Source organism: Doryrhamphus excisus, linkage group LG13 (assembly GCF_037039965.1).
Source record: "Doryrhamphus excisus strain RoL-2023G ecotype Guam linkage group LG13, RoL_Dexc_Guam_v1.1, whole genome shotgun sequence".
Classification (NCBI taxonomy): Eukaryota; Metazoa; Chordata; class Actinopteri; order Syngnathiformes; family Syngnathidae; genus Doryrhamphus; species Doryrhamphus excisus.
In genome coordinates, this window is record NC_136369.1 from 2807457 (window position 1) to 2821904 (window position 14448).

The 14448-nt window shown below is 40.9% G+C and overlaps 1 protein-coding gene across 1 annotated transcript; it reads right to left on the bottom strand.

Moving 5' to 3' along the window:
• Positions 1–299: 299 nt before the first annotated feature.
• On the bottom strand, positions 300–12700 carry dhodh (dihydroorotate dehydrogenase). Its single transcript, XM_058089743.2, has 9 exons — positions 12518–12700; positions 10213–10425; positions 9947–10146; positions 6460–6542; positions 6088–6275; positions 5474–5587; positions 3721–3874; positions 3486–3645; positions 300–502 (listed from the first exon to the last, which is right to left on the bottom strand). The coding sequence occupies exons 1-9, from the start codon at positions 12533–12535 to the stop codon at positions 430–432; spliced, it is 1203 nt and encodes a 400-aa protein (XP_057945726.2). The 5' UTR covers positions 12536–12700; the 3' UTR covers positions 300–429.
• Positions 12701–14448: the final 1748 nt, after the last annotated feature.

Here is a 14448-nt window from a genome sequence, read left to right on the forward strand (position 1 = left end):
TATGTCGTCCTGTAATTCATTCAAAATGATACAGCATAAAGAAACAGTAGTAAGAACTGCGTGGCTGTTTAAAAGCGAGAAGATGCTGGATTTGAATATCAGTTTGGGTATTTCTGTGTTTAATTTGCATGTTCTCTCTGTGCTTATGTGGGTTCTATTACACCCAACTGAGATAGCATTGAGATAGACTGGTGACCGTTTCTGAGTTACTTGGCTCCAGTCTACATGAACATGATACCAACCAGGTAGTATGTCATTATTTATATACAACAACACATATGCATGTGAAAAATCAAGCGGTAAGTCTGTATAAGTGTGTCGAGTTCAAAGCACTCTGTTGATTGCTGTTACACTGTAACAAAAGATAAAGTGAAGTTGAGGACAGAAGACTTGACTTCTTCTGACTTCGGTCCGTCTCAAAAGGCTTCGCTAGTGGTTGGTCATACGTTCCTCTCTGTGATCTGCTCCAATGGCCTCAGAAACACTCTGAAATCCTTGTTCTCTGTTCAAGGAAAAAACACTGTCACAGGCTAAAATTTCAAAATGTATCTTAAAACACTACTATGTACAGTGCATCCGGAAAGTATTCACAGCGCTTCACTTTTTCTACATTTTGTCATGTTACAGCCTCATTCCAAATTGTATTAAATTAATCTCTTACCTCAAAATTCTACACAAAATACTCCATTATGACAATGTGAAAAAGTTTTTTTTTTGACTTTTTTTGAATTTATTAAAAATAGAAAACAAAAAAATCACATTTACATAAGTATTCACAGCCTTTGCCATGAAGCTGAAAATTGAGCTCAGGTGCATCTTTTTTCCACTGATCATCCTTGAGATCTTTCTACAGCTTAATTGGAGTCCACCTGCAGTAAATTCAGTTGATTGGACATGATTTGGAAATATAATAACTGTCTATATAAGGTCCCACAGTTGACTGTGCATGTCAGAGCACAAACACCAAGCATGAAGTCAAAAGAACTGTCTGTAGACCTGCGAGACAGGATTGTCTTGAGGCACAAATCTGGGGAAGGATACAGAAACATTTCTGCTGCTTTGAAGGTCCCAATGAGCACAGTGGCCTCCATTATTCGTAAATGGAAGACGTTTGGAACCACCAGGACTCTTCCTAGAGCTGGCCGGCCTTCTAAACTGAGCGATCGGGGAAGAAGGGCCTTAGTCAGGGAGGTGACCAAGGCCCCGATGGTCACTCTGTCAGAGCTCCAGCGTTCCTCTGTGGAGAGAGGAGAGCCTTCCAGAAGGACAACCATCTCTGCAGCAATCCACCAATCAGGCCTGTATGGTAGAGTGGCCAGACGAAAGCCACTCCTTAGTAAAAGGAACATGGCAGCCCGTCTGGAATTTGCCAAAAAGCACCTGAATGACTCTCAGACCATGAGAAACAAAATTCTCTGGTCTGATGGCTTTCGTCTGGCCACTCTACCATACACCTGAGCTCAATTTTCAGCTTCATGGCAAAGGCTGTGAATACTTATGTAAATGTAATTTTTTTGTTTTCTATTTTTAATAAATTCAAAAAAAGTAAAAAAAAAACCTTTTTCACATTGTCATAATGGAGTATTTTGTGTAGAATTTTGAGGTAAGAGATGAATTTAATTCAGTTTGGAATGAGGCTGTAACATGACAAAATGTAGAAAAAGTGAAGCGCTGTGAATACTTTCCGGATGCACTGTACATCTATGCAATACTTTGTTTTTTTTACATTCAATATAGTTACTCCAGACTCAATTCACTGTGCAATATCTGATCAACCTCCATGTGCAATATTAAGGGCTCTAAATGCAATATACTAAGTTCTATGTGAAGTATTTCCATAATGCCTCATATTAATTCTCTAGCAAGATCTCAGTGTATAGACTGGTCATATATCTCATCTCGTTTCATATTATCTACATACTATATTTGTATATAACTCTGGGAAGAACTGTTGATTTTGTTAATACTTGGATTGTTTATATTGTTTATTTTTCTATATTTTGTATCTTTGTACTGCTTAACTGATTCTGTACTCTTGCTGCTGTGCAATGCAAATTTCCCCACTGAGGGACCAAAAAAGGCATATCTTAATCTTAATCTTAAAACAATCGTTTTGTTTCCGGAAAACCACTCCTTGTATGTTACATTGTAGCTGATACATGGCATCCATTACATCCCGTTACGGCTTATAAAAAGTATAGTAAAGTCTCGTTATATCGATATCGGTTATAACGAATTACTGCTTATTACGATACTATTTTCATTTCCCGGCAAATTTCTAGTCTTTTATGATATAATTAGCTCTGTTAGTACGATACCCGGTTATTATGATAATCCGGTTACTAGGATGCCCTTTTCATCTCCCGCCAGCCAATTTGGTCTGCTTATATCGATACAAAAGCAGCTTAAATCAATCTTTGCTTAAGGATATCATCTCATTTTTGTGGCATCACATGAGAATCTCAAATAAAGATGAAATGATTATCATTTCTTGTGGTTGTTTTCCTACATAGATCATGACGTTGCATGGAAATCTGGATTGTCAAGAGACTTCTAGGCACTTTTATAAGTTGTTGCACCACAATGAAACATTATTGAATAGACACATTTGTGTACTAGTAAAGTGTTTTTAATCCAGAAAAAAATGCTCAATGGTCAAACAATAATTTGTGAAGCAAAGGTGAGAAAAATACACAGAGAAATGGAAGCGCTAGATTTTGTAGCTTGTGCAAAATCAGCACTTGGTATTGGATCTAATGGGTGGTGTTTCATTGTGACCACTTCAAATTGTCACAGCAATGTGATTCACTCACCTGTGCCATCATTTGATTTGCTGCCGCTAATAAAATACTTGTTTAGGAGGCACTGGTTCATCACTTTTTGCTGTTTTCCTTCACAAGTTGTTGAAGAATTAGACCATGTTGGCAGGGACGCCATGATAGATGTTTTCATAGTCAAACGATCACTGATTGGTTGATCGCAAACAAGAATGGGTGTGGGTAAAACACGTATCGCGGTCTAAATAAACGATTCTGATTGGTCCATTTCAAGATTTACAAGGATTGGTTTGCAAATTACCAGCGGAATTACGCAGTCCGTGTTTTACCAACACCCAACAAGAACCGCTTTAAAAAAAACTCTTCCTGCATTAAAAAAAAAAACAAAAAAAACTCCCAAAACAATCAGTGCTTCACCAGCCACGAACCTCACCGCATGTTACAACAAATGATTCACTTGTTGTATTATCTATTTTTTAAATAGGAGTTACTTTTCAATCATCCTGTATTACTGCCTAATTTCCACAGTAACTATTCTAATTATTAGTTCCTCAGTAAATACCATATTTTGTGTACCTTATTGTAAAGTGAGACCATTTCATGAATATTATCATGCTTCTATGGATGAATATTAATGTCAGGAACGACACAGGAACAACATTTTTAGAGATGACAGTATCATTACAGTTATCAGGTCAGAATACTCACTTGAGAATGTGTTCCAATTCCCGCTTTATCTTGGTGACTACAGGTGGACCCTGGTATGTGAATGCGGTATAAATCTGAACTAGTGATGCACCAGCACGGATTTTTTCCATTGCATCCTGTCCACTGGCCACACCGCCAATTCCGATAATTGCTACTTTACCTAGAAGAAGATAATGATCGCAGGTCATGGGTGATGTTTTGGCTGCAACTTGCAGAGATGAATAGAATTGTGTACCTTTGGTGAGGCTGTACATTTCTCTGACTGCGTTTGTGGCGATATCTTTGAGAGGTCGCCCACTAAGTCCACCGGCCTCACACCTATGAGGATCTTGTAGCATCTCTGGTCGGCACACAGTGGTGTTGGACACCATTAAGCCATCCACTCCAAGCTGGGAACACAAAATGCACAAGTGTGTGTGTGTGTGGAGGGAGTGACAAATATGCTTCTCTCTGACGTAAGCGGCCAACCAAAGGCCATCTGGACTTTCATGGAGCTCTAATGTGAAGTCCACCGCCCCAAAAAGGAGTGCTGTAAAAATATTTGCCTTTTCCATTAAGGTTTGTCTTTTATTCGCTCCATTGAACAAAGAACACCGCCGTGTACTTTCTAAAACCAACCAGCTCAAGTACTGCTAAGGTCACGGTGAGAGGAAAAGTAAGTTCCGGTAACAAGGAACTTAAATGTACTTAAAAAAAAAAAAAAAGACATCTTGAACAATCTTACAACCAAATTGAATGCAATGCAAGACGCCATGCTACACTGACTCCCTCCCAAAACATGCTTTCATTATTCCATTTTGAATGGGAATCAATTTTTTGTTTTATTTACTGTGAATATACACGCACCGGGATATTGTTCATGTGCACATCAGTTGTAATGTTGGGTTAGAAACATAGGGGGCAGTAGCTCTAATGGCACAATTGTGCCGTTAGTTCTGTGCCTGTTAATCTGGTTCACGATGGCGGTCTAGTGGTTAGCGCGCAGACCTCACAGCTAGGAGACCAGGGTTCAATTCCACCCTCGGCCATCTCTGTGTGGAGTTTGCATGTTCTCCCCGTGCATGCGTGGGTTTTCTCCGGGTACTCCGGTTTCCTCCCACATTCCAAAAACATGCTAGGTTAATTAGCGACTCCAAATTGTCCATAGGTATGAATGTGAGTGTGAATGGTTGTTTGTCTATATGTGCCCTGTGATTGGCTGGCGACCAGTCCAGGGTGTACCCCGCCTCTCGCCCGAAGACAGCTGGGATAGGCTCCAGCACCCCCGCGACCCTCGTGAGGAAAAGCGGTTGAAAATGAATGAATATGGTTGGTGATATAGCATCATCTATACCTGTCATCCCTTTTTCCCCGAAGAAACCCCCCATACTTAATAGCTTCTTTTTCCACTTTCATGGTCAGGTTTTTAGCCAGCATCTGGTGGGAAGACCAGAATTTTGCTAAATTGCCAGAATATTTGCTTTAATTTCAAATGGTGACAGGTATGATGTAATTTCATGCTGATATAACGTAATGCCATTTATTCAAAACCAATGTCTACAATTATTATAATAGCACAAAATTCAGCTTTATTTATTCATAAAAAAAAGAAATTGATCTTCTATGACGCCAAATGTCTTTTTTCAATGTTTTGTTTACATTAATGTCCCCCAAAAAGTTTGTAAAAATGATTCATTAATTCATAATAATAATTATATAATAATAATTCATTCAAATGGAACGTGTCTACCTTTAAATACTTTCCAAGTTAAAGTTCCTTGAAAAGGTTTGCTGCCGAAAGCCAAGGATTGAGATCAGTAGAAGTTAAGAAAAAACTCATCCAAAACGTCTTTCAGGGCTCCCTTCCAAATGTGCAGTCCTCATTATTTGACGCGTTGGCGTCATTTCACACATGAATACAACATTGCAACATTAATAGGTCAGAAAAGTGCAAAAGCATAACCGGGCCCCTTTCACAGTATAAAAATAAAAATCAGAAAACTTCTTACCTCAATAACAACATCAGCAATGTCCTTTTTGTCCTGAGTGGTGAGGTCAGGAGCGATCTTGACCAGGACAGGAGGCTTGTGTTCTCCCTGCAGGCCATCCCGCTCCTTCAACACCTACAATTAATGGTATTATATTATAATTAATCAATATTACCCTATGTTAATAACATGAAACAACTCTTTTCAACAGTCAAGGAGTAAGTAGAAAGTATCTAAATGGTGGCCTTTTGTGACCTGTGTGCATTATAGAAGTCGCATACAGGGGGCGGGGTCCAAATTACAAGCTCAACGATGTCTGAAAACCGAAGTTACGACTCTGAGTTCATGCACGGTAAGTCATCAAGACATCGCTTCCTGTGACGTTGTCTGATCTTGGCTGATTGGCATGAGAAAATCACATGACTCATGGGGAAACCCTGTTTTTAAACCATGCACAAGTTACCATATATGGTTTCTTGCCCTATATTAAGTCTGTTTGATTGGTATACATTTATAAATAAACCATGCACTAGAAGAAAATGAATTCATTTAATCTGTACAGTCAGTCAGTTTCAAGGAGCCTTGCTGGACATAATTACCATAATTGAAGACAATCTTTGATTTCAAAAACATACCGTACACAGGAGCTGGTGGAGCTCAGCTTTGCCTTGTAAGCTACGGAGGCCTGGCGTATTAGGACTGCTGACATTTACCACCAGGTAGTCAGCCAGGGGGCCCAGCACTCTCATCCCTTCAGAATAATCTGCCTTTGCATCCTGGGACTGCTTGTTCTTCCCTAGGTTGATACCCAGGGGAAGGCCGACTATAAAGACATGCACACACACACCGAAAAGACAGAACAACACAAACAGACTGTGTTGACTCATCAGACATGACTCAACCAGGACACAGACTGTTAATGAGGTCACTCAAGAACTAAAAGCAAATAAGCAAATAAGGTTGAGGTGAAGAAAGGCCTCGCCGTCAAAAATAATGTAAGAACAAACCTTTTGTTTGCTCCTGCTGAGCTGCATAGCGCACCTTCAGCCTCTGCTGTGCTTCTAGCAGACCACAGCTGTTGAAGCCATATCTAGAGAGGACACATAGAACATCTGTCAACACCAACTTATGAATTATGTAGTTAAGTGGTTCCTGGACATAGTAATATAATTCAGAAGTGTAGATGGTTTAACAAAAAAGATTTCTTAAATATGCACTTAGTGAGCCAAGATATAGATCTAAAACAGCATAACTTGCTTAAACAATCTAGGATCTAATCTAGGATCCTTTGGCTTCCTGGACCTCATCATTATTTCACCTGCCCTCCAGTTTGATGCAGTGCAGGATACCGCATTGTAAAATTGCATCACCTGATATATGGCAGGGGTCGACAATAACAATGTACTGAAGTTAAAACAAAATTGGGGCAAGTAAATCCAATCAGTGATATTCCCGTTGGGCAAGTGTACTTTGGCATGCTATACTGCCAAGAGTTTTTTTTAAAAGCGGTTCTTGTTGGGTGTTGGTAAAACACGGACTGTGTAATTCCGGTGGTAATTTGCAAACCAATCCTTGCAAATCTTGAAATGGACCAATCAGAATCGTTTATTTAGACTGCGGTCCATAGTCCGCGTTTTACCCACACCCGTTCTTGTTCGCGATCAACCAATCAGTGATCGTTTGACTAGGAAAACATTTTTCATGGCGTCCCTGCCAACATGGTCTAATTCTTCAACAACTTGTGAAGGAAAACAGCAAAAAGTGATGAACCAGTGCCTCCTAAACAAGTATTTTATTAGCGGCAGCAAATCAAATGATGGCACAGGTGAGTGAATCACATTGCTGTGACAATTTGAAGTGGTCACAATTAAGGATCGACCCATTTCAGTAAATATTTGTTTAAACTTGAGACCTGAGACCCATATTTGTTATCATAGTCATTTTTTCATGTAAATTGAAGGATCAAAAGCAGTATCGGCCACAAATATCGACCCAAGCAAAATCGGCCATCGACTGAGGGTGATGGAAAAAAATCGGTATCGGCATCGGACCCAAAAAAAACATATCGGTCGATCCCTAGTCACAATGAAACACCACCGATTAGATCCAATACCAAGTGCTGATTTTGCACAAGCTACAAAATCTAGCGGTTCAATTTCTTTGTGTATTTTTCTCACCTTTGCTTCACAAATTATTGTTTGACCATTGAGCATTTTTTTCTGGATTAAAAACGTCATGATCTACGTATGTAGGAAAACAACCACAAGATATGATAATCATTTCATCTTTATTTGAGATTCTCATGTGATGCCACAAAAATTTGATGATATCATTATGGTCTTTTCATTTTACATGGGGCAAGTAGTTCTCACCTTAAGGATTCCCCATGGGCAAGTCATTTTTGTTTTTAATGTAGAGCCCTGTATGGAATCAAATAATACATACAATGTGGTGTTGCGGATCACGTTTTGACTTCTTCCCACTCGCTTTCGAACATGTGTATGTATATATACGTATGTATTTTATTTTATTTTGTATTGTTTCTGGTTGGTTTGTTGTATTTTGAATGTCTTTTAACCTCGACGATTATCCCCAACTGAAACAGGAAAAGTAGGGGCCCAGACTTATTCAGCACATATAACAGGGAAGTGAAACAGGGTGTAGACTAAACTGTCCAATTGTAACTAACCTTATCTAGGATGTAATTAATATTAAATAATAATAATAATAATACATTTTATTTGTATAGCGCTTTTCAAAATACTCACTTTACAGAAAAATTGAGTTGAATAAAACGTTGAAGTAAACAAGTAAATTACAAACTGTTTCGCCCTTTGTCTCAGGATTTTGCTACTTGACAAATAATAATACATACTATGTGGTGTTGCTGATCAGTGTTGTACAAAGTAGCCAAAAAGTAACAACTAAATATAGGAGCTATAAATATTACTACTGTTTAATATACAGTAAAGTCTCGTTATATCGATATTGTCGGGAGTCGGAAAAAATATCAATATAACTGGACTGTCGATATATCCGATCCTGCGCCAAACTGCATTAAAAGTGGGCAATAATGCACTTGACATTGTTCTATAGCAGGGGTCGGGAACCTTTTTGGCTAAGAGAGCCATGAAGGCTAGATATTTTAAAATGTGTATCTGTGAGAGCCATATACATTTTTTTTAAACATTGAATGCAATAAAATGTGTGCATTTTTATGTAAGACCAACAGTTTTAGATATAATGGGCTCTAATTACGTAGACCAGGCACACTACCCCACGCCAATGGGGTGTGGCCAGCACACTTTCGTGAGCAGCGCAGTGTCGGTGTGTGTGCTGTGCTCTAGTGGTGGAAGTGTGAAAAATAAAGTTGACTGGAAGCAGCCGTTTGCCGTGTTCTTTTTTGGTATTGAAATCCTTAAGCAAAGATTGATTTAAGCTGCTTTTGTATCGATATAAGCAGACCAAATTGGCTGGCGGGAGATGAAAAGGGCATCGTAGTAACCGGATTATCATAATAACCGGGTATCGTACTAACGGAACTAATTATATCCTAAAAGACTAGAAATTTGCCGGGAAATGAAAATAGTATCGTAATAAGCAGTAATTCGTTATAACCGATATCGATATAACAAGACTTTACTGTATCAGGTTTATGATATAAGGGTAAACTTGAGAACACGTGACACAACCAAGAAGTGTGAGGAAGGCTGGACTGTCTGAATTCACAGCAGGTTCAGGGCTAGAGGAGGAGTCTCTGAACATCTGGCCTTCGTTGACTGGGTAGGCTACTGGCCTAGAAGGCTGCAGACCCCGGATTCAGACACAGCCAGAGTGTCTGCATGCTCCTAAATCTTTACTCATATTTCCAAGTACAGCGGGTTGGGACCGGGGTTTTAGCCGCTTCCTGACGGATGATCACATCGTGAGCCTCTAAAACTCGCCACACCCTGCCAAGCGCTTGCTCCCCAAATGCCGCACCAATCTAAAGATACTTAGAGGGCCACCCCGGCAAGACATTTTTATGGCATTTTTTGCAGGGTGCAACACTTTCACAAAGAGGCACACATGTTTGTTCTGGATGCTGCAGTGGTCGCGGAGGGGATCGGCAATATTGAGTATTGGCTAATACCAATCGGTGCACCCCTACTGCATACTGCTGTCTAATACTAGAATGACAAGCGTAAACAAAGTAAGATAAACCAATAAAGATGATACTTTTTTTTAATCACTTTGTTTGGAATTTTGACCCTCATCCACAATCCTTATGTAAAACATGAACACAAGCCTTTCCCTATTCTATGCGTTCTAAAGAAAGAAAAAGTTAGCATGAGGGAGCTAACAATGCACCGATTTAGAGTATAAAGCCCTCACATCAAGTGCATGTCAAGCACATGTCTGTGTGCTACTACTACTGATCATGGCGCCGAAGACTACTTTCACAAAAATGAGGATTCAGCAGAGAGCATGATGGGAAAGTTACTGAGAAATTACCTGTTGATGACGGCATGATCAGCTGCCAATCGAAACACACGTGGTTTGGGATTCCCCTCTTGTGGTTTTGGCGTGATGGTTCCAACTTCGACAAAGCCAAAGCCCATCTTGTACAAACCGTCCACAGCCTCTCCATGCTTATCGAAGCCGGCCGCAATCCCAACAGGGTTTTTGAACTTTAGGCCAAGGACGTTTACCTCCTATACACACCAGAACAGGGTTACAGAGGATGCGGTATTCTCTTTAAGTGAGAGCGATGCACTCACCAGTGACTTGGGATCCTGGTAGCGGTTGAGAGGAACCAAACCTATACTGATCATTTTTACCGCTAATAGGTGAGCTGTCTCTGCCTCTACAACCCTTTGTAGCAGAGGCATCAGCTGGTTGGCATAGAAGCGTTCATCTCCGACCACGGTGAGGTACGAGGCGAAAAGGAGGCCGCCTGAGCTGATGACCTTCACCGCCTCTTTTAGCTGCTTCTGTTGAAACACAAAAGAAAAGATGGTACTACCGTGAGTGTGGAGTTTGTATGTCCAACCCGTGCGTGTGTGGGTTTTCTCCGGGTACTTCGGTTTCCGCCCATATTCCAAAAACATGCATGTTACGTTAAATTGTCCATAGGTATGAGTGTGAATGGTTGTCTATTTGTGCCCTGTGATTGGCTGGTGACCAGTCCAGGGTGTACCCCGCCTCTCGCCTGAAGACAGCTGGCATAGGCTCCAGCATACCTGCGACCGTGATATTTTTTTTAAAAGATTAAAGACACACCTTTTTAATCAGGCTTTTAAGTAATATTTTTAAACTTTTCTTATGTTTTTATCTTTTTAGTCCTGGTTTATGCTTTTAGTTTTTAGCTTTTAACTCCAGTATTTCTTCAGGGGGGGTCCTCCACACTGGGGGCTGTGTCGGGTCTGCTGAGGGGGTGCCATCCTTGGGTCCCTTCGACTCGGCCGGTTGGGGGTTCCTCCCTTTGATGTGGGGGTCCGCCCATCTGTCGGGGTCGGGGGGGCCCGGGTGCTGGTCCCCCGATGGCACGACCTGCGGCTCCTCCCAGTGTGGACGGCTCCAAAGGTGGCGTTTCCTTGATCCTCAGTGCCATGCCATGTCTCCCTACTGTGTGTGATTGTGTGTGTGTGTGAATGTGTTTCTAGTATGGAGGATGGGAGCGAGGGGCTTTCTTAGTACAGTAAAGTCTCGTTATATCGATATCGGTTATAACGAATTACTACTTATTACGATACTATTTTCATTTCCCGGTAAATTTCTAGTCTTTTACGATATAATTAGTTCCGTTATTATGATAATCCGGTTACTACGATGCCCTTTTCATCTCCCGCCAGCCAATTTGGTCTGCTTATATCGATACAAAAGCAGCTTAAATCAATCTTTGCTTAAGGATTTCAATACCAAAAAAGAACACGGCGAACGGCTGCTTCCAGTCAACTTTATTTTTCACACTTCCACCACCAGAGCGCAGCACACGCACCGATTCCCGCACTTCCTGGTTCACAGGTCATGCTCAACCCGCCCCACATAGCTGGCCAAACACATGCCTGCAACAGAGGAACCAACTGACATAGCATACACACCTATTCCAAAGAAGACACAAGCGTACAAATACATGTATTTAATTGTGTTGTATTCAGATATCTTTTTATCGCTTGCAATAATCACTGTTTTTCATATGTACATGCTGGCGTTCGCTGGTTCTTCTGTTGCAGGCATGTGTTTGGCCAGCTATGTGGGGCGGTTTGAGCATGACCTGTGAACCAGGAAGTGCGGCAATCGGTGTGTGTGCTGCGCTCTGGTGGTGGAAGTGTGAAAAATAAAGTTGACTGGAAGCAGCCGTTCGCCGTGTTCTTTTTTGGTATTGAAATCCTTAAGCAAAGATTGATTTAAGCTGCTTGACATTCTATACTATAGAACAATGTCGAGTGCATTATTGCCCACTTTTAATGGAGTTCGGCGCAGGATCGGATATATGGATAGTCCGGTTATATCAGTATTTTTTCCAACTCCCGAGAATATCGATATAACGAGACTTTACTGTATTTGTTTTTCCTTTTAATTGTGGTAATTATTTTTAATTCTGTAAAGCACTTTGTGTTGCATGTCTTTGCAGGAAAAGTGCTATACAAATAAAGTTGATTTGATTTGACCCTAATGAGGATAAGCGAAAAAAGATGGATGGATGAATAAATAGAACATTTATGTACAGGTGTGTGTACCCATACACATTGATATGAGTCTAAGCTAAGCTTTTTAAGTATCAGTCTAGTAATACAACACAGAAACTACAACAAAAACATTTGCATATATTGTACTCTTATGGGTCATTTTATAGTACAGTGGATTATATTATGACTTGTGTTTGTTATACAGCATGTGCTGTAGTTTCTAGTTTGCCAGATCACAACAGTTCAGGAAATACTATAGTTATTCCATTTTAGCTAAATGTGTGACACCGAGCTAACTGATTCAGTAGCCTTCACAACAAACTACCTGGCGTTAGCTCGTGTTAAGAGTTCGTGGTGATGGTCTCCCACCAAGGGCGAAATAAATGTAATTTACCTTGAAATGTGCCGCCATGTCTCCGCTCTGACTTTGAATGGAAGTTTACGAAAGCGTCACAGAAGCGGGCTGAGCATGCGCGTTATCACAGTTGCAAAGCGTTTTATTAGCCCAGCAAAGGTTGTACTTTCCATGTCAACTCAGGAACTTCAATCTGCTGCTGATCATTACTTGGTTATTTACAGTTTGTTTAAAAAAAATAAGGAACTACAGATAAAGGAGAGTTATGTCACTACGCAAGCCATGCTGGAAATGCAATCGGTGCCGCGCATGTGCGAGGACAACTTCACTTCCTCCTCCAAATTTACGACAGAGCTTGACGTCACGCGCTGTAGTCGTTATTGTTTTGCGAATGTACGGACATAAATGGTCAATAAGCATGCTTCATATGTAATATATTTGGGGTTATTTTATTAGTGTCTATTATTAAAATAGTTCGTTAGCATACTGTGTTATGACATCCACCGAGACTGAGCTACGTAAAAATGTACGCAATGTACGTAGCGCTGACGTAAATGTCATATCCGGATAGGTCTAACAAAACAAGGGCAGTGTTTTGAATTCGTGTCTGCATCCTAAAAGTGCGCATTTGTAGGCTACATGACGTCAATGTGGTAAGCGAAGGCTCCTCCAAATGTGTCCTCCTTCTACATTGAGAAGAAGTCTGCATTCAAACCAACCTTCGTGACGCATCATTACCCAACATGCTTTGCGTGCTTACGTTCAGACCTTAAAAAGTCAACATTACGGTGCAAAGCTGAGAGAACCAAGCATAAAAATCGTAATTATTGACTTGATGTGCGCAGCCAGTGAATGTAATGTCTTTTTTAAACGTTTCTACAACGTGAGCCAAAGGACGGGACTCCCTAAAAATAGGTGAAATTTCCATCACGACTATGTTACAATCATTCTGTTTATTCTGTGCACACTGTCTGGTTTGGATCTGCAACCAAACAGGACAAGAACAGACTTCAAAGACCATTAAAAAGACCATTATTTCCTGTCCCCATCACCCTCTGTGACTCTACAATCCGCTTCCTGGGTACCATCATCTCCCAGGACCTCAAGTGGGAGCCGAACATGAGCTCCTTCATCAAGAAGGCACAGCGGAGGATGTACTTCCTAAGGCAGCTGAAGAAATTCAGCCTTCCAAAGACAATGATGGTGCACTTCTACACCTCCATCATTGAGTCCATCCTCACCTCCTCCATCACCATCTGGTAGGCTGCAGCGTGTCATTTGGTCTGCAGAGAAGGTGATTGGCTGCAATCTCCCGTCCCTCCAGGATCTGTAGAAAGGATTGTGGCCGATCCCTCTCACCCCGGACATAGACTCTTTGAGACGCTCCCCTCTGGCAGGAGGCTGCGGTCCATCGGGACCAAAACCTCACGCCACAAGAACAGTTTCTTCCCGTCTGCTGTCAGCCTCATCAACAAGGCCCAGAACCCTCCTCTGACACTCTTCACACCCCACCTCTGCATCATCCTGCCACTTTGACACTTTCACTATATGCGTTACATTAACGCCCAGTTTGGACTTTTAGGAAAAACAATCAGACTGCACTTCCGGAATAACAAACAAAAAACAGACTGTACATATATTTATACTGTTATTCTGTATATTTTGTATTTTTCATTCTTTTTTAATAGATGTGTCCGCACCTACTATACCAAAACAAATTCCTAGTATGTGTTTGATCATACCTGGCAATAAACCCTTTTCTGATTCTGATTCTAAATTAAACTAAAATTAAATTAGCAGGAAAATACTTGATTGGCCTTCCCTCCATATGTAACCTGTATCAGTCCAGGGACAGGAAGCAGGCAGGAAACATCACTATAGGCCCGTCAGGACCTGGACGCAAACTGTTCAAAATACTCAATACTCCCCCCACGACCTGGTTCTAAGGCAGCGACAACAACAAAAGAGGG

Bases quoted from the DNA above. Each gene is read 5' to 3' on its own strand.
- dhodh (XM_058089743.2), bottom strand. The intron at 10,147-10,212 runs GTGAGTGCATCG...TGGTGTGTATAG, and splicing joins ACCAGGATCCCAAGTCACTG to GAGGTAAACGTCCTTGGCCT. The intron at 503-3,485 runs GTGAGTATTCTG...TTCCTTGAACAG, and splicing joins GAATTGGAACACATTCTCAA to AGAACAAGGATTTCAGAGTG.